This window comes from Maylandia zebra, linkage group LG20, assembly GCF_041146795.1.
Source record: "Maylandia zebra isolate NMK-2024a linkage group LG20, Mzebra_GT3a, whole genome shotgun sequence".
Taxonomy (NCBI): Eukaryota; Metazoa; Chordata; class Actinopteri; order Cichliformes; family Cichlidae; genus Maylandia; species Maylandia zebra.
In genome coordinates, this window is record NC_135186.1 from 28,855,574 (window position 1) to 28,877,174 (window position 21,601).

General features: G+C 39.7%; 2 protein-coding genes across 6 annotated transcripts; one reads left to right on the plus strand and one right to left on the minus strand.

The window, feature by feature from the left end:
- Positions 1-269: 269 nt before the first annotated feature.
- LOC143414201 (uncharacterized) lies at positions 270-3,882 on the plus strand. Of its 3 annotated transcripts, XM_076878063.1 has the most exons (5): positions 270-961; positions 1,141-1,292; positions 1,632-1,684; positions 2,531-2,565; positions 2,656-2,843. In XM_076878063.1, exons 1-5 carry the CDS (start codon positions 838-840, stop codon positions 2,730-2,732), a joined length of 441 nt encoding a protein of 146 aa, XP_076734178.1. In that variant the 5' UTR covers positions 270-837; the 3' UTR covers positions 2,733-2,843. The 3 variants fall into 3 exon arrangements, 1 of the variants encoding a protein (XP_076734178.1); XR_013094710.1 differs by lacking the exons at positions 1,632-1,684; positions 2,656-2,843 and adding exons at positions 3,079-3,132; positions 3,751-3,882 and having other exon boundaries at positions 270-1,292; positions 2,531-2,593; XR_013094711.1 differs by lacking the exon at positions 1,632-1,684 and having other exon boundaries at positions 270-1,292.
- Positions 2,843-20,117, minus strand: opn7d (opsin 7, group member d). Of its 3 annotated transcripts, XR_013094709.1 has the most exons (7): positions 19,755-20,117; positions 12,325-12,415; positions 12,091-12,253; positions 9,802-9,929; positions 9,347-9,681; positions 8,137-9,030; positions 2,843-5,259 (listed from the first exon to the last, which is right to left on the minus strand). XR_013094709.1 is itself a non-coding variant. In XM_076878062.1 (6 exons), exons 2-6 carry the CDS (start codon positions 12,413-12,415, stop codon positions 8,551-8,553), a joined length of 1,179 nt encoding a protein of 392 aa, XP_076734177.1. In that variant the 5' UTR covers positions 19,755-20,117; the 3' UTR covers positions 3,993-8,550. The 3 variants fall into 3 exon arrangements, 2 of the variants coding, with proteins under 2 accessions (XP_076734177.1, XP_004546447.1); XM_076878062.1 differs by having other exon boundaries at positions 3,993-9,030; positions 12,091-12,235; XM_004546390.3 differs by having other exon boundaries at positions 3,993-9,030.
- Positions 20,118-21,601: the final 1,484 nt, after the last annotated feature.

Genomic DNA, 21,601 nt, shown 5'->3' on the forward strand with positions numbered 1-21,601 from the left:
CTGACGTACTGACTCTTTTGCCACAGTAACATTGTGGCTCAGTTTTTAGTGCTCACAGCAGAGTTCATGCTCAGGCAGCGGTCTTATCTGTGGAGTTTGCATGTGCTACCTGTTATCGTGTATGTTTTCCCCAGTTTCTCCTTCAAACACATGCGGGATGAAGGTTTGATCACCTGTTTCAGTTGGAGCTCATCCCCAGGCAATGGACAGTGTCTGCAGACATCCAGTATCTGCTTGGGATGTGTTAATGCAGTAATAAGTTTAAAAGTAATTTTATCCACCACTTATTTACAGCTACAGGATACATAAAGATGAATTTTATGGAATTATGGGTATTGGAAAAATAAAGATTATGCAGCTTAATGTTATTCCAATATATAGGAGGTTGAAGGAGGTGTTAGTCTTTATTTGCCACTTTGTCCTTAAGGTTTTCTGTTCCCTTGTTCTGTTCAACAAATTCAAGCATGAACTGCCTGTTTCAGATGTCCATCAGCATCAGCATTGACCTGATATGTTTATCTTCGACCGGGCGTTGGTCAGAGATAAAGATATAACACAGATAACACAAATATCTAGTCAGCCAATCACATGGCAGTAAATCACTGCATTTAGGCATGTAAGCATAGTGAAGACAACCTGCTAAAGTTCAGAGTGAGCATCAGAATGAGGACGAAAGATACTAGACTGTTGGAGCCAGATGGGGGGCTGAGCATTTTAAAAATTGCTGATCTATTGGCATGTTCCGCACAACCACTTTGAAGTCAAACAACTGCTCATTACAGCCAATGTATACCGGGGAGCTTCTCTGAACCCACAGCATGTCAAACTTTGAAACAGATGGGATTGGCTGCAGAAGACCACACTGGGTGCCCCTCCTGTCAACTAAAAACAGGAAACGAAGACTACACTTCGCAAAAGTTGACCAAATTTGGACAACAGAAGACTGGAAAAGTGTTGCCATGTATGATGAGTATCAGTTTCACTACAAAATGGGCAGAATTTGATGTAAACAACATGAAAGCTTGAAAGACTTGATTCAAACTGGTGGTGGTGGTTTAATGGTGTACCAGCTGAGCATCATTTAAATGTCACAGCCTTCCTGAGTGTTGTTGCTGACCATATCCATCACTTTATGAACAGTGTACAGATCATCTGATGGCTGCTTCCAGCAGGATAACATGCCAGTTTCAATCCACTTTTGGGATGTGGTGGAAGGGGAGATTAGCATCATGGATGTGCAGCTGACAAACCTGCAGCAACTGATGCTATCATCTCAATATGGACCAAAATCGGTGAGGAATCTTCCCAGCATTTCTATACCATGAAGAATTAGGGCAGTTTTGAAATAAGGCAAAATAAGGTCCAACCAGGTACTATCAATGTGCATCTAATGAAGTGGCCAGAAAGTGTGTATATTCCATTAATCAATAGACAGCACATTTGTTCCTCTGCTCTTTGTGGTTCAGTTTTTTATTTTCTTCCTTGTTTTTTCCCCCCTTTGATATGTGAAAATGTATTATTTCCCCCCAAAATTTATAATAATAATCATACACCTTTCTACAATATCTGTTTACATATAACTAAATGAAGGCTTATTGTCTTTCCACTGTCTTTCTGTTTGTATGCACTAGAGGGCACCAGCATGCTGGGAAAAACCAAGCAGAGCCACGGTGTCAAAGTTTGGGTTAGAATGTAACTTTCACCCTCTGTTGAAGATGAAATATAGTGAAACCTTACAAGAAGTGCACAGTAATTACTCACAGTCTATTGCAGACCTTAGTTGTAATGTTAAATCTTGCTGAGATGTAGTGTTGCACCTAACACTAACTTTCATGTCTGGTTTTTCTGCTGAATAATCATTTTCAGGTCATTTGTTTTCTTTATATTTCTTTTCATTATTCTAATAAAAACATACTGTGTTTAATAAACGTATTTTATGTCAGCTTTTTAACATCACGTCCTGGATCTTAAACACTAATTTACTTAGAGAGTTACCGTAAATACTTTGTATGTGTATCATAGAGTGCTAAATTTTGACCTCATTTTCCAAGATTTTAACTGATTTAAAATTCTACTTAAAATTTTTAAAAATAAATTAATTAAATAAAATGGACCTTTTCTGCTCATTTCCAGCACCAAATCTTTAGTCACTGTGCATGTGTTACGGTTCAAAATAATGAGTATTTATCTTATAAAGTTCATCCTTGTTTTGCATGAAGCAATTTTAGCTCCTCCAAATTAAATTATTATCTGATTGGATGCTGCTCATAAAGAGGAAGTGTGAATAACAGCCGCTGCAGTCATAGTCAGAGATATTCTCCTGGATGACCGTGTTATGGATATTTGCTCTCCCTAACATCATATAGAGCCAAGAAAGAAAATAGGCTCCATATTAAGCAATTCATTGATCCAACAGAAATCTTAGCTGATAGACTGATTAATCAACTAATTGACTGAAAAATTAGTTCAGTGTTAGTAAAATATGTGATTCAGTGCACTATGATAACCAGATACATTTTAATTTACACAGGAGGTCACAGCCTGACATCAGGGTGATTCTGCCAGGTATGACTGTGGTTTTCCTCGACCAGAGGTAAGATGAAAGAGCCTAAACTCATAGAGGAGTTTTTAATCTCTCTCCTTTGTCTCTCATAGACCTGCCTTTCTCTCACATATCCATGTTTAAGAGCAAAAATCCTTCTTCTAGTGACCTTCAAGGCAGTGACGACTAGCAGAGAATTAAACCCGCCAAAATAAATTGGGTTTTGCACTAAAATGATGTCTTGAGTTGTCTGAGTGCACAAGAACAGTTGGTATGGGAAGTCATAGTCTGGGCTTTTAAGAGGAACAGACAAACTGAGGATAAGAGAGTTGGTGATGGAGATTGGGACTGAAAAGAGGAAATTCACATGAAGATAAGAGAAGCAGCGATTATTTCTGAAGTGGCTGTTGAATTGAAGCTTTATTTCATAATTGAGTGCTGTGCTGGGTAAACTTAGTCTTTAATGGTAAAACTGTGTACTCAGTAATAATCTCAATCATGTTTACCGATCAATTTCCATCTGGCTCTACAAACAGACTGCACGGACCAGAATGAAGAATCTCACATGATTAGTCTCAGTAATCAAAAAGGTAAATAATTGTTTTTATACACAGTTTCAAAAATGCACCCAGCTACAGTATGCACCCAAGTAGGACTATACTGCCAGTTTCTCTTAATGCGATGTGCCATATCAGTTATTTTTCTTTTAATTCCTCCTCTGGCTGTATCTCATTGCTTCCCTATATTGGTTGCCAGTGAAAGCTTATCCTACAGGCACTTTTTTTTTTCAAACTGGGGGAAAATAAATTACTTTGCATCTAAGTTGATCCTTCATGCATATTTTCTTGTGCTCCCTGTTGGGATTGCGGTTAAGATTTTCATTTCAGCTCAGTTTAGCAAAAATACAAGTACATCACTTTAGGTCATATGCCCTATAGATTTTACTTTTCATTACAGAGATGGGGCTTCCTATATGTTTTAAAACGCACATGCATGTAATCGTCATAGGAAAGGCAACCTCACAGTTGCAGCTTTGCTATCAATGTGAATTTTGATTTTTGATTAGCCTTCTCAGAAAGATTTCTCCTGAAATGTTGTGTGTGGCACACAAAGATGGTTGTTTCTCAAGTCCTAAAACCAAAGCTGTCCAAGGTTATCCTCATTCAGACCAATATTTATTCATTTATTTATGCCTTTTTCCCTTCCAGAAATGCCATATCCACTGCAGGACAAGCAGGACATTTGGATGATTTGGCTTCATTTTTCAAATCCAGCTTCTTCACAAAAACGCTAATGCAGTTCTCTAAAAACTGAGAGCAAATTTCATGCTCAACGCACACCATCCGTGGAATTTTAAACAGAGGTGTCTCCTATAATGTCAATAAACTGCTTTATGGAAAATTGCATTGGCAGTAAATTTGAACCTGCTGTGCTCCCAAGTTAATGAACACCCAGCAAAGCAGCTTCCTCACAGATAATTAAAGTGCTCGGAAAAAAAAAATTTAAGATTGCCTCATTCACAGAAAATAAGAGCTGATTTTAAACATTCCATTATAATCTCTGTTCTACGATCGTTTTCAGTAAAATTTGTGTTTACAATTTCCCCTCATGTTTTAAAGTGTTTTTATGAATAATTTGAAATTATTTCAATCTTTCTGAAATCTCACTTTCTGTCAGATGATGCAACTTTCTGTGCCCCCAAAACAATGCAATGATCCGTTTGTTTTTGTGTTTTTAGTAAATAATACTAAACAAGAACTTTTTTATAATGAAATAAATACATACATGTTACTTTTTAAACATATATACATACACATGATGTCACACAGCACAGGACCACATTATAAAAGAAACTAAAATTAAATCTAACATAGTTCTTTGTATTTTTGCATTGACATGGATGAAAAGACATCATCGTTGCTGTAAAGGAATCGCTTTTTTAACTAATGGATGTAAATGCATATTTTTAGCAGAAAATAAACTGCAAGACAAGATCTCTGTAAAGCAAAATAATTCTCAAGGACCTTCAGTCTTAACCATGGCCTACTTTGGAAATCTTTCTCTTTGTACTGATGTAAAATATTGCTGAAACTGATTTTCCTTGATTCCTAATCAGTCGATTGTTTAAATAGAATGATTTGAAATGACAGGTTATTAAGTTTTCTTAATAGCGTGGGTTCCCTTTAATATTGGTTTGCTAAGATCCAAATAAGAAGAGAAGCGAGGCCCCACAACTGAAATGGGAGTTTCTGTAAACCAAAGGGAGTCACATGCAGTGCTTTTTATGAAATAAAAATCTAAACTTATGTACAAATTAATGTGGAACTATTTTGTTCTACAGTCTCTGTTTAGAAAATGACTGCAGGTTACATGCTGCACTGGAGCCCTGCAAGTACAGGCCTCTTGACTGAAGTGATCTTCTGCTTACAGCACTCTCTCTAACATTAAACCTCTCAAAGACCCTGCAGGCTGGACGAAGTGGGGAAATTTGGTTGTGTTGTTCATCTCAGAAAACTGCAGCTGCCAGTTTGATTTTATGTCTCAGTTACAGTACATCCCACTATTGACAAGGACAAAACATTAGATCAGACATTCACTCCTACAGGCGGTGAATACTTGATCATTTTAGGTTGAATACCCCTTTACGTACAGTATCACGGTCCTCAATGTAAAGAAACCTAAACAATCTTTTTCACAGTCCTTGACTGCAATACGTTCTTATTTAATGAATCATTTCAATGTAAGCAGCTATCTCCTGGAAGTTTTCAGTCTTTTGAATATGTGGCTTTACAGCTGAAGGCCCCATCCAAAGTTGTGTTTCTTAATGTTTACAGGCCTCCCAAATACTGCACAGACTTTTTTAATGACCTCAGTGAACTGCTGTCTGTGATCTGTGTTGATTTTGACTGTGTAATTATTGTTGGGGATTTTAACATTCATGTGGACAACCCTCAGGACAAAGGGACTAAAGACCTGAGTAACACTCTGGGCAAATTTGGGCTGACTCAGCATGTAACAGAGGCCACACATAATAGAGGACACACTCTTGACCTACTGATCTCCAAAGGCCTGAGCATTTCAAAGGTTACTGTGTCTGATGTGGGCCTGTCTGATCATTACTGTGTTTTCTTTGAAAGTAAAATCTCAGCCCACACAAATATATCAACAACAGTGATCACAAAACGGTGTATAACTGAACACAGTAGTGCAATTTTTAACCAGGTCTTCCCATTAACACCTGACCTGCCCAGAGGGTCAGTCAATGAGCTCGTCAATAGCTTCAATGCTAACATGTTAAATGTAATGGACACTATTGCTCCCATTAAGGTGAAGGTTATCTCTGGAAGGAAAAAGTCTCCATGGAGAAACTCCACACTGGTGAAAAAAGAAAAAAGAGAGTGTAGGAAAGCTGAGCGCAGATGGAGAAAAACAAACCTCCAGGTTCATTATGACATTTATAAAGAGAAACTTCACAATTATAATTTACAACTGAGGAATGCAAGGAGGTCCTACTTCTCTGACATCATCACTAAAAACAGCCATAATGCTCGGGTCTTATTTTCTACAGTTGACAGGCTAACAAACCCTCCTGTGTCAGTGGCAGCTGAACTTCATTCGACCATGGCCTGCAATGACTTTGCCAAATTCTTCACTGAAAAAATCCAAAAAATTAGACAAGCAATTGGTACATCAACAGCAGATCCAGGATATGTACTGTGTCCACCAAAAAACTGTTTAAACACCATGAAACAGTTTCAACCTATTAACAGCAAAGACCTGGAGGACATCTTAGGTCAACTGAACTCCTCCTCCTGCTGTTTAGATGTCCTGCCAACAAGTTTTTTCAAAAAGGTCTCAAAGACTTTAGAGTCAGACCTGTTACAGATCGTCAACTTTTCTTTATTATCAGGTGTGTTTCCAGAATCACTAAAAACTGCTGTAATCAAACCTATACTGAAAAAGGACAATCTTGACAAGACACAAATGAACAACTACAGGCCGATCTCAAATCTCCCGTTTTTAAGTAAGATCATTGAAAAAGCAGTTTCTCAACAGCTCAGTTACTTCTTAAAACAGAATAATTGCTATGATGCCTTCCAGTCAGGTTTTAGACAGAACCACAGCACTGAAACTGCTCTGACCAAAGTGTTTAATGACATATGTCTGAATACAGACAGTGGAAAAATGTCAGTCCTAGTTTTACTGGATCTCAGTGCAGCATTTGATACAGTTGACCACAACATATTACTCAAACGACTGGAGAACTGGACAGGTCTTTCAGAAACTGTACTAAACTGGTTCAAAACATACTTAGAAAACAGGAAATACTTTGTATCAATAGGTAACTTCACATCTGAGCAGACAAGTATCACATGTGGAGTTCCCCAAGGTTCCATCTTGGGACCCCTTCTGTTTAACATCTACATGCTCCCACTGGCACAGATTATAAACAACAACAAAATAAACTATCACAGCTATGCAGATGACACACAAATATATATCACAATGTCACCAGGAGACCGAGGCCCTGTACAGGCTCTTGGTAAATGCATTGAGGAAATCAATGACTGGTTGTGCCACAATTTTCTCCAGCTAAACAAAAACAAAACTGAGGTAATAGTCTTTGGCGCCAAAGAAAAACGATTACAGGTCACCAGATAACTTCAATCTATACATCTAAAAACCACAAACCAGGCGAGAAATTTGGGTGTAGTGATGGATGCAGACCTAAACTTAGAAAAACACATTAAGACAGTAACAAAATCAGCTTACTATCACCTCAAGAATATATCAAGGATAAAAGATCTGATGTCTCAACAGGACCTGGAAAAACTAGTCCATGCATTCATCTTTAGTAGGCTTGATTACTGTAACAGCATCTTTACAGGTCTACCTAAAAAATCAGTCAGACAACTACAGCTCATTCAGAACTCTGCTGCTCGAGTCCTCACTAAGACCAAAAAAGTGGACCACATCAGTCCAGCTCTGAGGTCCTTACACTGGCTGCCTGTCCGTCAGAGGATAGACTTTAAAGTTCTGATGCTGGCCTATAAAGCTCTGAATGGTTTAGGACCAAAATACATCAATGACCTCCTGACCCAGTATGAACCTTCCAGATCCCTCAGGTCATCTGGATCCGGTCTTTTATCAGTTCCCAGAGTCAGAACCAGACACGGAGAAGCTGCATTCAGCTTTTATGCTCCATATATCTGGAACAAACTCCCAGAAAGCCTCAGATCAGCTGAAACACTCAGTTTATTTAAATCCAGGTTGAAGACTCACCTATTCTCAGCTGCATTTGAATAAAGCACCAAATCCACACTTTAAGCTTAAATTTCAAAACTTACATTTAACTACTGATTTTATCTACTGTTCTGATTTTATCTGTTTTGATTTTATATACTGTTTTGTTTGTTTGTTTGTTTGTTTGTTTGTTTGTTAATTAGTTAGTTAGTTTATTTGCTTGTTTTAATCAATTTTAAATCATGCTTTTTATTTGTTCTTGTTTCTAATGTCTCTGTAAAGCACTTTGAATCACCTTGTTGTTGAATTGTGCTATACAAATAAACTTGCCTTGCCTTGCCTTGCCTTGCCTTATAATATACTCAGTTGGCGCTGGTGGAATATTAAACATAGTTTATCCTCATGATGCACACTGAGGTACACATTTTCCTAATTAACCTTTAAGCTGGAGGGGGTTCTGCTGTCTCATTTTCTGCTCTCTTGGAATCCTGTTAAATTACTGCACATTTAAATGAAACAGGAAACAAGCTGACACAGAAGTAGACGTCAAGACATTGCAAGTATACTTTTTTGTGGCAAATCTTCCGAGAAGTTTTTGTATCATGTTTTCATTTCACAATGAAAGAGTCACTCAGAAAGGATGACATGAAAGGTCCTTGCAAAGGTGGTGAAGTCTCATTGAGACTTTATTGTTCAGTAACCTCTTTGTCTTTTTGATCACGTGTCGTCCTTTGTTTGCTTTATGAAAGAATCAGGCTGTTCCACTAGAGGAACTCGGCCTGTGGTTTGGCTGAGAGTTGGCCGACTGTCACCTCTGTGTAGGTGGATCCAGTCAGGATGCAGGCAGTCCTTTGGGGTGTCACATGACACAGAGCTGCATTGTCAGTGCAGTGCAGACACGCCCCGTAGCTCTCCTGCTGTCCATTTGAAAAGCGCGTGGAGACGCTCATGTCCTTGTTGCGCTGTGATGTGGATCCGAATCGTTCTTTCGGCTCGGACTGCGGACTGCCCCTGTAGATCATCTGTCGTAACATCGAAGTGTCTCTGTATAAACACTCGCGAAAGTTGGGCTTACACAGGAGGTAGACCATAGGGTTGTAGATGGTAGAAGACTTGGCAAACACTGCAGCAAGGGCAAAAGCAGCAGGAGGAACTTGCGTGGCATCCCCAAAAGCAGCCCACATGGCCACGACAGCATATGGAGACCAAGCAGCCAGGAAGCCTATGCACACTGCTACAGACAGCTGTAGAGAAGGAGCATTCACACATATGCATGCAGATATTCAAACAACATTGAACAAAAAACATGACATGCAGAATTTAGTTTCATGTTAGTGGCAAATTTGTATGAAAACATATATCTTAAGTATTATAACTTTAGTTTTGAATCTATCCACTCAGAAGTCTACATATGCATCAGAAGACTGTACAGAGATAAAGAAAGTAATCAATTTAATTTATAACCTTCTAATTATTTATGTTTTCATATCCTACTCAGATCCTGTTAGCTATAAAAGCTATAGTCAGTGGTGCTGAAGCGACACAGCCATAACCTCTGACCTTGACAATGAGAGCGTGTGCATTGGTGCTCTTGGCCTGTGGTGACACATGCTGCTGGACGGCCTGACGTGAGCCCCGCACGGTCAGCAGAATGAAAGTGTAGGAGAGGAAGATAATAGTGCAGGGGACTACATAGCAAAAGAAGAAAAGGCAGATAATATAAGACAAAGCTGAAAGCTCATAGTTGGGTGCATGCCAGTCAATGCAGCACGCTGTCCCATAAGGCTCAAGACTGTAATGTCCCCAGTGTGCCAGTGGCCCCAGAGCAAACACAGACGCGTAACACCAAACTCCAGCCACCAGGAGGTGGGCATGTGACGAGGAGAAGTTGTTACCTGATAAGACAGGAAATAGAAAAAGGTGCCTTGAAGTTATTATGCTCGTTTTACTCCTGCTGCTGGTAAACTTTCTGTAGCTTTGACAACATCATGCTTATCAATTTATTCCACCCTCACCGTGGTTGGGGACACAGACTTTAAGGCAGCACACTAAGGAAAGCACTGTGAGGTTTGTCAAGCTGCAGAGACCAAACAGCACTCCACACATAGCATACACCTGGCAGATGATTTCTCCAAACAGCCACCTGTACACACAGACAATGAGTAAAAAAAATGTAATAGAGGCTAGGGCCCAGAAAACTGCTCCCTGTTTGAGTGTAACTGTAGAGTTTCAGTCACAGCTTTGGAGGGTCTTTTTATTGAGTGTGAGGATAGAAGTATAATAACAAGCTTTGGGAAGCCCTCTCCATCCCGAACATAGATTTCCAATATAATTTGTTTATATTTATTCTGCAATCTGATACAGTATTAAGAGTACCTGCTGGAACATGATCCATTTCAGTTGCATTCAGGCATTTAGGATGAAATAAACCACTTTCCAAAATGTTCTCACTTTTCCTCATTCTCATTCTTTCTTGGTTATTATTAATCTCTTCTAACAACAATAAGCCCCTGTTCAAAACCAGAGGTTCAGTTAAGCTAATTTAGAACAATACATTTTAAATCAGGTACATTATTATTACTGGAGGCCGTCATGTATCTTGTGTCTGCAAAAGTGTTCGCATTATTTTGTTTTTAAAAAGTATATTTTTGGTTGATAGATGACTATTTTCTGACTGTTTGCTAAGCTAATTGCACCAAAGGACCTCTGGATATTGTGTCAATAAAAAACAAGGACAAGAGACCTCACGTAAATGTGCTCCACCTTAATGTTTCTTTGTGAGCACTGAAGCTCTCCTGCAGTGCTGGAATTGCTCTTTGCAAGTCAGATTATGATCACTTTTTCACGTATGAAATGCATACTAGATCTCCTCCACCTTGTAACAGCAGAGACCCTTGATTTGAATATGAGTTTCTGGGAAGAGCAACTCACAGGCAGCTAAATCTGGCAACTAAGAATGGTGGTGAGTGACAGAGACCACAGATTTATTTTTGTTTACCGAAATGGTGACATTTTCATGACATGTACCGCAGTTTTGCCAGATGCCCTCTCTTGGGATGTAGCTGTTGAACTCAGGGCAAACTGACAGTGCAAAACTCTGTGAGTGTGAAGACAAAAACAAAAAACAAAGCCGAAAGCAAACACCTGGTAATGCTCGTGACGTAACACGTCTTCGTCAGGCTTGGAAACTGCAGTGTCCTCCACTGAAGATGTTTTCATTCAGAGTTTTGCACTGTTGATTTTCCCAGCAAGAGTTGGAGTTTGAGGTCAATGATGAAAATGTAAGTAGGTATTTAGACAGAGTGACAGAAAAAAAGGAACTGCACAAACTTTAACAGGAAATCTGTTAAAAGTCATTTTTTTTTATAGATTTTTAGGTTAGACATGTTGTAACATATACTCACTGGGCATTTCATTTGGTATAACTGTTTAAACTGCTCATTAAAGCAAATATCTAATTAGCCAAATACGTGGCAATATGTTGATACATTTAGGCATGTAGGCACGATGAAGACACCCTGCTGAAATTTAAAGTAAGCATCAAAATGCCGAAGAATGCGGATTTACTTTTGCTGGATTGCTGAATAGACTTGTCTGAGTATTTCATAAATTGCTGATCTACTGGGATTTTCCCACACAACCATCTCTAGGGTTTACCAAGCGCGAGCTGAAAAGAAAATATCCAGCGAGCAGCAGTTCTTTGAGTGAAGCCAGATGTCTGAGGAGAATGATGATGTCAAATAACCACTTGTTACAACCAAGGTAAGAGCATCTCTAAAAACACAGCACATTGAACCTTCAAGTAGAAGGGCTAAAGCAGCAGAAGAGGTGACAATTCTGTCTGCTGACAACAGGAAACTGAGGCTGCAGTTCACACTGGTTTACCAAATTTAGATAATAGGAAAATCGGAAAAATGTTAATGAGTCTCAGTTTCTGCTGTGACATATGAAAGCATGGATCCATCTTGGTTCTATTTCATGTCACAAAACGAATCAAACTGATTTCTTGAACGTGACAACGAGTTCACTGTAAAAGGCCTCCACAGTCTGGTCCTGATGCAGAAGGAAATTGGTGAATTCACATCAGTTTGTTAGGAATGGCACTAAATGTGGAGGCCCTTCCACATGGGGCTAGATTGAAAATATAGTTAAGGCCCACAACTACACAAAATGTTTATCAATCTCCATTTTTTTGCTATAACATGTAGCTATTTATAGTGAATAGAGAAAAAAATTTAATGATTACTGATAAATGAATTTGAAGTTGAAATGAAATAAAAATATAGAAGGAGCTTTTACGATACCTGTGTGAAAACGCCGATGGTATGGCCAGTGGAAGTAAAGTGAGTGTCATCCCAAGGTCACTGATGGAGAGATTGATGATGAAGAACTCTGCTGGTTTCAAGGTTGACCGCTTGTGATAAGCAACAAGTAGCAGTGTGGAGTTGCCTATGATGGACAGTACACCTGTGAAAGAAAAGGAGATTGAGTTGTGCTAAAGATGGATAAAGCATAAAAAAAATGTTGTGTGGACTCACAGAATAAGCTGTAGACTGAACCCATGAAGATGTCATGCTCCTTGGAGATGGTGGAGGTAAACACAGCAGACGTGTCTGAAGCATTTCCCATCTGAAATGTCACCACTCGAATTAATTCATGGTCAATAAAGCTGAAAATAATCCAGGAATTTACAAAAGTCAATACTCAACTTAGGATCCTAAAAAAATGAAAACATGCAAAAAGGAAGTATATGTAGTCACTATGTAAAATCAAATCAATGCAAACTGTTTTGTTTCTGAAGCATTTCAAACACTGCACACTGTCTGTAGTGCACTACAAGCTGTCCTACTGCTGTTATTGCAAGAAATATCTGCAGCCTACAGGATCAGATGTAGAAATAAATTAAAAAAGCTGTTTTGAAGAAAAATAATCCTCTGCAAAAGCTGAGGACTGTTCATATTAAATACAAATATCTAAAAAGCATTGACAGATGGAAAAAATTAAAGCACGGTGCCATTTTTAGGATTTACAACAGGGGTACAAGCGGTTGAGGGAACAAAACAGTTATGATTAAGACCAAATGTGCTCAGATTTTCTGGGAATAAAAAGCTTGTGAAATTGCAGTCTAAGCATGATTCACCAAGCACACATGCAATTGCAATCCAGACACCGAAGTGATCGAAGAGATACATAATGGGCCGAGGTGAGAGTGTGATTCTTTTTTTCCCTGCCATGAAACAGAGTTGACAGGCTCTCCAGGATTTCTAACACATTGTTGGAAGATTCTTAATGGAGTCTTCTCGCCATCACTTGAAAACTGTCAGAGGCATTCATGCTTCTCATATTCTTTAGCCAGTCGGCTTCTTCTTACCCAGCTATTTGCAACCAAGATAATGATTGCTATTCAGTGCATCACTTTGCTTGATAGAAAATGAAAAATACAATGGAAATTGGGAAGGAAAGGATGGTGCAGGGACGAAATGCGGAGCAAGAGTTGGATAGCTACCAGAGATGATGTAGAGGCAATATTGATGTTCAAGGACTTAGGCAATCACAGGGATGAAGCTTCATTACTATGCAAGTCAGCACGCCAGTCAATGACGAAATGTCCAGTCAGTCTGAGTGGAGGAGACTCAGCGGAGTACAAAGCTGTGACCCATTTTAGTACCACTCAACTCCATGAACTTCATTCTTGTGTCAGCACAATAATGGATTCTCAATCAAGTAAATTTCCCTTCAGGTGTTTTAGGAATCAGTGATGGAACTGGCGTAGCACACGTTTACTATCATTCCAAAGCCTTTTCTTCCCCAAATTAATTACCTTGAAGAAACAATTCTTTGTATTTCTTTCCGCATCTAATCTCCAGCATTGATTAAAAGCAACACTGTTACCACATTAATGATCAGCCCTGTTATTGCTGGGATAGATACAGTTTGTGAGAGCATGTGTTCTGATAAAATGTGTGTTCACTCAGATCTGTGCAAAACATGTTTTCATCTCATGAGATCTCTTGGGAGGGGAAACTGTCAGGTTTTGGAAGATTTAAAGCTGATATTAATCATAAACATCCTTTGCACAGATCTGAATGTGCACATGCTTCTCTCTCAAGTGTGCTGGTTTTTAAGCTCAAGCACTCTCACCAAGCACTGACTGAGCTTTTTCTTTTTTTTAAAAATTGGCTCTGTAACTGAGAAAGCGTGCATCTTCCTTTTAATTGGATCATAATATGCTTATTTTTGTATTAGCTCCATAATAAAACAAAAGCAGCTTTGCACAGTTCAAATTTCAAAATATGATCCTTATTTATGTTATATTGGGTTTATGTGTAGCTCCTCTGTTTGACGCTAAAAGACATTTAAGCTCCTGTCCCTTTATGCCAACTTTTGTCTGATGGGTTGCCCTTCATAAATACATTTTCAGGTGGGTACAACTTCTTTAAACTGTGTCTGAGATATATTAGAGACATCCATTCTTAATTATATATAAAAGCAGCGGAGCATAGAAAAAATGTGTCATCGTTTTCGAAAAGGCTCCGGGTTCGCTGTCCAAACGGCGTTTTCAAATGTATCCGCTTTAGAAAGCGTTTTCAAAACACTGCGTTTTCCTTGACTGAAAACGCCGTCTCAGTGTGGACGGAAGGCCAAAATTGTCACGGACCCGGTTCCGGGGACTCGGGGTTCGTGAACAGTGTGGACCTTTATTGTTATTAGTGTATTGGATGTATGTTTGCTGCACTGTGCTCTTGTGTTCCATGCTGGTGTGTGTGTGTGAGGCTGGAGGATGAAGGACAGCCAGCTGCAGGCCTGATGGGTGTGGCCCTGCCAGCTGCTGGTCACGCCTAGCTTACCACACACCTGCTTCTGATCAGGATCGTCGGGGGAGCTACTTAACAGAGCGATGGAGCTTCCTCCGGCGCAGGATCGTTGAGTTAGACTCCATGTCAGTGTTTCTAGTGTTGTTAAAGTGTATGCCTGCCGGAGTTGGTGCCATAATGGCTGTGTCTGTGTTTTTCCCCAGGAGGACAGCGGAACACAGGACTGCAAGACACACGGGGTGTGTGAAGGCACAGGGGCAGAGAGCACGGGATACCAGCACTTGGGAGAAGACACGTCACGGGAGTCGAGGGAGCACTTTTGGAGATTTAATGTGTGGTGTACAATTACCTCACTGTAAATAAACCCACTGTTCATTCCATTAAGTCTGCGTTTTGGGTCCTTTCTCCTACATCCCCCACGGTCTGCCCTCCAGACCGTGACAAAAATGGAGAGAAAAGGATGCAATTTCAAATGAAAATGTATTAGTGTGGACATGGCCCATTTGGCCCATTTTGACATCATAGCGTCACATAGTTGTTGCAGATTTGCTGACGAGTTTTCTGCTGCTTCAAGGTTTAACAGGTTTTGCATTCAGAGGTGCCTTCGTATCAGCTCAAGGCAGTCTGGTTATTATCCACTGACATCTAGCATCAACGAGGTGCTTTCACCCAGAGGGCTGCCATGTACTGGAGGTTTTCTCTGTAAACACTAGACATGGCTGTGTGGGAAAAATCCCAGCAGATCAGCAGTTTATGAAATACTCGGATCAGCATAGCGAGTGTGGAAATGAAAAGGGAGCTGTTATGGAAAGATAAACTCTGTCATTGGTCTGCTGTGATAGATTGAGTATTTTGAAGCTGAGTGGGCTATGACACAACTGTCATGTCTCTGAGCTTGCCTGAATAACTAATAATTGGACACCTTTGATACAGGGACACGAGGACTTTGACCTCCAGATGATGACGTGAGAAATGTACCTTATATCACCTGCTTACCTGACTTATTATTTCATTTTTCAAGCACATGTGCACTCTATCCTTTCCTTCTCTGACCCTGTAGAATCATGTGGTTTGCAGAGGATATTTAAAATAATCTTTCTGCAGTTTTACTGCTGTTGTCAGCATGACAAGTTATCTATTAAGTTTGCAACAAGTTTGCCTGAGGCAAGCTATCAAACTGTGAGATTTGCGGTGCCACTGAAAGTAGAACTGTCACTCATAACCATTAAATGTCTGTAGTCAGCGGAGATGAGCAGCCATTTAAAGGCTGACAGGCATGTCAGCGAGTGAAAGAGCAAAGAGACCACATGCTCAAGGGCAATGGTTGTGTATCTGCATGGTTTCCAGCCAGTCTCAATTTTTGATTTGTGTTTAAATGTTAATCTGTTACCCAGCATTTTCTTTCCTTCAGAAAATGTTACCAACAGGATTCGTATTTTTATCTAAAGTAAATTACCCTCTTTTCCATTATAATGGCTCTCAGTGTATGTGCATTGACATTATGAATCAGAAAATGTTTGTGATCGAATGTGAACTGAATGCAAAGTGTCACATTTAATTTTGCATGCTTGGCTTGATTTACCAGCCCTGTCCCTTGAGCATTTACACTGTTTATATATGTACATTTCAAAGCAGTATTGAACAGTTTTTACTTATTTATGCCTTTTTGTGTTACAAATATGCTTGAAAAAAATAACCTGAAAAGTGAAACCAGTGTGGAAGTGCCTTAAGCCTGTATTCCCTCTAATAGCCAGCAGGCACGTCTCCTCTGATTGGGAAAAAATATCTGGTTGTATAGACGTCTATGGGGAAATGACCTCTGTAAATGAATTCCTGGGGGGTTTATAGTGTCACTCACTAATTTCAGGTTTAACATTATGTTTAGTTTATAAATTATCATCCTTATTAGAGTGAAACAGAAGTGTACAGTGCCATAAAAAAGTATTTGACCCTTTCCTTTTCCTTTCTGTTTTTTTAGTATTTCTAAAAGTAGGATGCTTCAGAACATCAAACTAATTTTAACACTAGACAAATGTAACCAGAGTAAATAAAAAATGTAGCTTTTTTTTTTTTTTTTTACCTGGCAGAGCTGCTGAATCAATACTTCATGTAAATAGGACCTGCCTGACAAAGTGAAGTAGGCTAAAAGGGCCTTGAGGCAACTGTTTGGCACTGTATAGCTAAATTTGAATTGAATTGAATAGAATTAAAAGATCTCTAAAAGCAACCCATCATACCACGGTCTACAGTGAAAGATCCTTTTAATTCCTTTGGACTCCAGTGAACTATGATGAGAACCATTATCCACAAATGGAGATAAGTTGAACACTAGTGAACCTTCCAGGAGTGGATGTTCTACCAAAATCACTCCAAACACACGTCATCAACTCATCCAGGAGGTCACAAAAGAACCCCGAAAAACATCTAAAGAACTTCAGGCCTCCCTTGTCTCCTTTTATGGGGAGTGTTCATGATACAACAGTACTAAACAAACTGGGCAAAAATGGCATGGGGGAAAAAACAATGCTGACCAAAAAGAACCCAAAGGCTCGTCTACCCAAGACTTTGGGCAAATATTCTGTTGGCTGAACAAACAAAAGTTACATTTTCAGATAGCTGGTGTAAAACTAATACACTAAAACCATGAATTCTACTCTCCACCAGAAAATCCTGAAGGATAATATCCAGCTATCAGTTTGTACCATAAAGCTAAAGAGGACTTGGGTTATGGACAATGATCTGAAACACAACAACAATTCAACCAAAAAACTTAAATCATATTGAAATTCTTTTCATGCCTTCAATTTGACTGAATTACTAAAACAATTCTGGAAAGAAGAGTGGGCCAACATTCCTCCCCAGCGATGTGAAACACTTATCACAAATGTGTGATCCACAGCTTATTTTCACTGAAGTCAAATAGACAGCATAGCACTAGACAGTTTCACTACCATTAGGCGAGTGTTTACAGGCAAGTCAGCATCTTCCATATAAACTATGGCAACTGTACCAACTGACTAGTGACCAAAGCAATTGCAAGGAGGTTTTTTTTTGTGCAGCACCAAATGTCTGTTTGTGACCACTTTCAGCCTCCAGCAACCATTTACCAACCAGACGAGGAATTGATATATTTTCCCTGTTGACTGGTGGGTGCCCGGGCGCCTCCTACTGGTGTCTAGGCCTCTGTGACGGTGGCTCTAGCAGCTAGTTTCACAGATGGCCCATAGCCTCCAGCAACCACTTGCCAATTGGTTGACGAATACACATTTTTTCCCTAGCAACTGGTGGTTGTCAAGGACCGCTGACCAGTCTTTAGGCCTGTTTGACTGGTGCCTAACCAGTCAACAAAAAAAAGAAAAAAGGAAAAAAAAAAGAAAGCAAGATATGGTGCATACAACTCAAACTCTTGTGTTCTAGTTCAGGGCAACATAATTATACCACCGACAGCCTCACCCAGCAGCACTCTACCACACTAGATGCTGGAAATCGGTGGTAAAGCCCTTTGAGTTGAGCAGTATTTAAAATCAAAGCAGCAAATATGATGTCCAGTGTGTTGTGTGGTACGTGCCACGACAACCTAGTGAGACCTTTGTGAGATTAAAGTCAACTGTCACCGTCGCTGTGTGGAACTGCCACCTCATCTGAGAGTGACTGACAGTGACAAGCGAGTGCCATCACAGTACAATATTTACAGCAAGTTTTAGCGGCATGACAGCATGGTTGGAGGCAACTCCTTCAAACATTGCTGGGCATACGACATATCTTATGTAACCTGGAGAATTAACATATGATGCAATCTGCGTTCACATGATGTGTTTAAGAAGTCAAGCACTGCATCATATTAATGTAACTGTGAATCAGTTGTCAGCAGAATTATACGGGTAAATAAATTAAGCAAAGGGAGATGGCGCATGATTTGATTGTAGCATAGACCTTCTGCAGTTGTGGTAACATAGAGGACAGATTGCCATTTAGCTGATTGCAACTGAGGCAATTAATCATAAATGGTCTGATGCAAGCAGGCAATTACAAACTTTTGGTCATGTGACGTGTCGCTCATCCTAATTGGATTAACTTGGCATAAATATTTTTTAATATACAATGCTATAAAATAGCTTTATAATTTTAAGTTGTTTTATAATATTCAGATGGACCTCTGTGGCTATGTGCACATCACCATCTTCATCAGTCTATATCACACAAACTATTGTGTGATTAATCTCTGATTAGTATAGAAAAAGAAACTTTTGATTAGGTCAGTGTCATGCCCTCAAACAGCTGTTTTCATTTCCTATTTGCCTTTGATTCTCATCTGCAGTTGGAGCTCAGTCACTTTGTTAAATTATGTTGTATCCAACAGAAGGACTTCACAACAAAATCCGTCTTTGTCCACACTTATTGATTTTCTGCGAAGAGAGCTTTGAGTGAACCACAATCACATATGTCTGCACAAGCAACAACGAAAACAACAGGAAACAGTTCATGCATGCAGGCAAACCCATCCAGATAAACAACGTGCAGCAAGCGGCTCAGGATCAAGGCAGGCTGTCTTGCAAATGGTCAGTGTTGTGACGGCTTCAACTTGGACCACCAGATAAAGAAAAGCACTCGTTTGTTACAGAGTGGGATAATCAGGATCTCGTCACTAATCCTGCCGGAGGTCCCACGAGTCCGCTGTGAGGTCTGAGCCTTCATCTTCATCATTATTACAGCTTGCACAATTCATTTTCGCTCCCTTGATTTAGTATCTGAACCTTAAATGAATGCCCTTCACTAAATAACCTTTTAACATATCCAGATGTTGTCATGTTAGAGGAAGAATTGCAAGTCAGGAAAAACTACCAGACATTTTCACAGGAAAAAAAAGCGGATCTAAAAGAATAAAACAAAACATAAATATATATGTATATATGTATATATGTATATATGTATATATATATATATATATATATATATATATATATATATATATATATATATGTCAGCGCCTATCTCGCTGTTCACTGGTAGTAAACACTAAAAAAAAAAACAAGCAAAATTTCGGGAGTCACATAAATGCGACATCATTGTTGATCCCCCCCTCTTTTTTTCTGTTATTGTCTAATCTCTTTGTATTGCTCTGAAAATTGACACCCCGCGGCTATGCTGCTTACCTTCCAGGGACGAATGGCTTGTCCTCAATTAAACTCATGGAGGCCAGGTGGAGAGCAGGACACAGAGGAGAGGAGCTTGGCCAGCCACCGAGAAGGAGACAGAGAGTGGAGGAAAAAGAGAGAGGTGGGGGGGAAGGATAGAGAGAGGGGAGCACTGGTTCTATTTCAGCCTCACACTGAAGAGTCCGGTTAAGGTATCCTCCTCCCCTTCAGTGACATACACTTGCATGCAGCTGGCCAGGTGGACACATGCTCGCTGCATCTTACAGCATGTGCGCTGATCATTATTGTTGGCATTCAACTGATGGAGAACGAAAAGCCCACAGTGACGGCAGGCCAGAGAGAGAATAACGGGAGAGAGAGAGAGAGACGGATCAGCATAATACTGGTAAGATCCGAGTGTCACTGATGACTCAAAGTACCGCTCCCCTCCCCATTTCCTCTGTCCACTCTTACTACCACTACTTTTTCCCCACATACCCTACACTTTGGATTATTCTCTCACTTTGCATGAATGAATCGTGCATGCGATTCAAGTGTGTAAGGTGGGTTTTCCCAAATCAGTCTCCACAGCTGACTCACATGCTGCTGTGAGCTGCTGGTATCAAATCGCTTAATTAATGAATCTTGAGGTTGGTAGCCAGCAGGAGAGAAAAGCAGCAATTGATTATAAATTTATAGGAATGAAGGCAATGGTGTTTTGATGTATTTTCATTCGATTTTGAATTCAATCACGGTTTCATCATTTTGGCTTATAATGGTCTCATGTCATGGTCCCAGTTCAAAGCAAAGAATGGAAGTAGCAACAATGGCTTATGGTGCTGATCAATGTATGTCTGCTGCTGTGCTACTGGCATCTGGAATTTGATGTGTAATTTGTGACTAAAAATGAATTTTGTAGGTGGCTCTCTGTAATTTAAGTCTAAAATGAATGTGACAGCCACTTTAGAAAATAAAGTGTCATCCTCGGTCACACAGTAAATCCAGTCCTGGTAGGGAGCAGCTGAACTCCACCTGAAGCGCTGTGTCATCCCACTTTATCATACCCACCAATGCAGTTTGCTTGTAGCAGCACCACTCCCAGACTGACAGTCATGGAAAGCTGCTTAAGGGAGCGTGGGCTCACTCGCTGAGCTGTGCCGAGGCTGCAGGGCTGTCAAAGCTGTAAAGAGCTGGGCTGTCATATTAATACCTCAGCACAGGGTTCTGGTCCTTCTCAGGCTGCTCGCTCAGACACGTTTAGATGAACTTAGTGTCACAGCCAGTGGCTGCAGTAGTATGATGTCCCTTTAGTGTAATATTGGACATGGCAGGAAGTGATCAGAGCAAGTGGAAATTATTAGAGATCATGTTGAAAGTGAGCACAGTCACTTTCCTTCTGGACCTGAAGACAGCGCGAATGTCAAGTCACTTAGTTTTAAACAATGCTAGATCATGTTTTCATGTGTTAGGTGGTCCAAAGCTGAGATCAGAAGAGAAATATCAGCATGATAAAATAATATAATACTCAAATAAAAAGATAAAACCCCAAACCTATATATGCAGTCAACAGACACTTTGCCTTATACAATTTTTTAATTTAATTTAATTTATTTAATTTAACAAAATATGGAGAGAAAAAACACCTTGACTATAATTATTTCATTGTATTAATGATACTAATATTAGCCTGGAAAGAGCACAACATGCACAAAAAATATTCACCAACATGTTTACTGTAATGTGCCAGAACTGTGTTCACAACTTATTTCTTTACTGTTCCAAAGTGGTAAAAAAAACAGTCAACAATAAGGGACGTAGCAATAGCACTTTAATTTAATGAATTATACTTCAACCACTGAAAGGCT

What these genes read in the sequence shown, in the direction of transcription:
- opn7d (XM_004546390.3), bottom strand. Translation starts at nt 12,415, where the DNA reads ATGGGAAATGCTTCAGACACGTCTGCTGTGTTTACCTCCACCATCTCC. An exon ending in AGTCTGTGTCCCCAACCACG is followed by an intron (nt 9,682 to 9,801) that starts GTGAGGGTGGAA and finishes CTGTCTTATCAG; the next exon opens with GTAACAACTTCTCCTCGTCA. An exon ending in CACACGCTCTCATTGTCAAG is followed by an intron (nt 9,031 to 9,346) that starts GTCAGAGGTTAT and finishes CCTTCTCTACAG; the next exon opens with CTGTCTGTAGCAGTGTGCAT.
- LOC143414201 (XM_076878063.1), top strand. Translation starts at nt 838, where the DNA reads ATGGGATTGGCTGCAGAAGACCACACTGGGTGCCCCTCCTGTCAACTA. An exon ending in CTCAATATGGACCAAAATCG is followed by an intron (nt 1,293 to 1,631) that starts GTGAGGAATCTT and finishes TGTATGCACTAG; the next exon opens with AGGGCACCAGCATGCTGGGA. An exon ending in GCCACGGTGTCAAAGTTTGG is followed by an intron (nt 1,685 to 2,530) that starts GTTAGAATGTAA and finishes TAATTTACACAG; the next exon opens with GAGGTCACAGCCTGACATCA.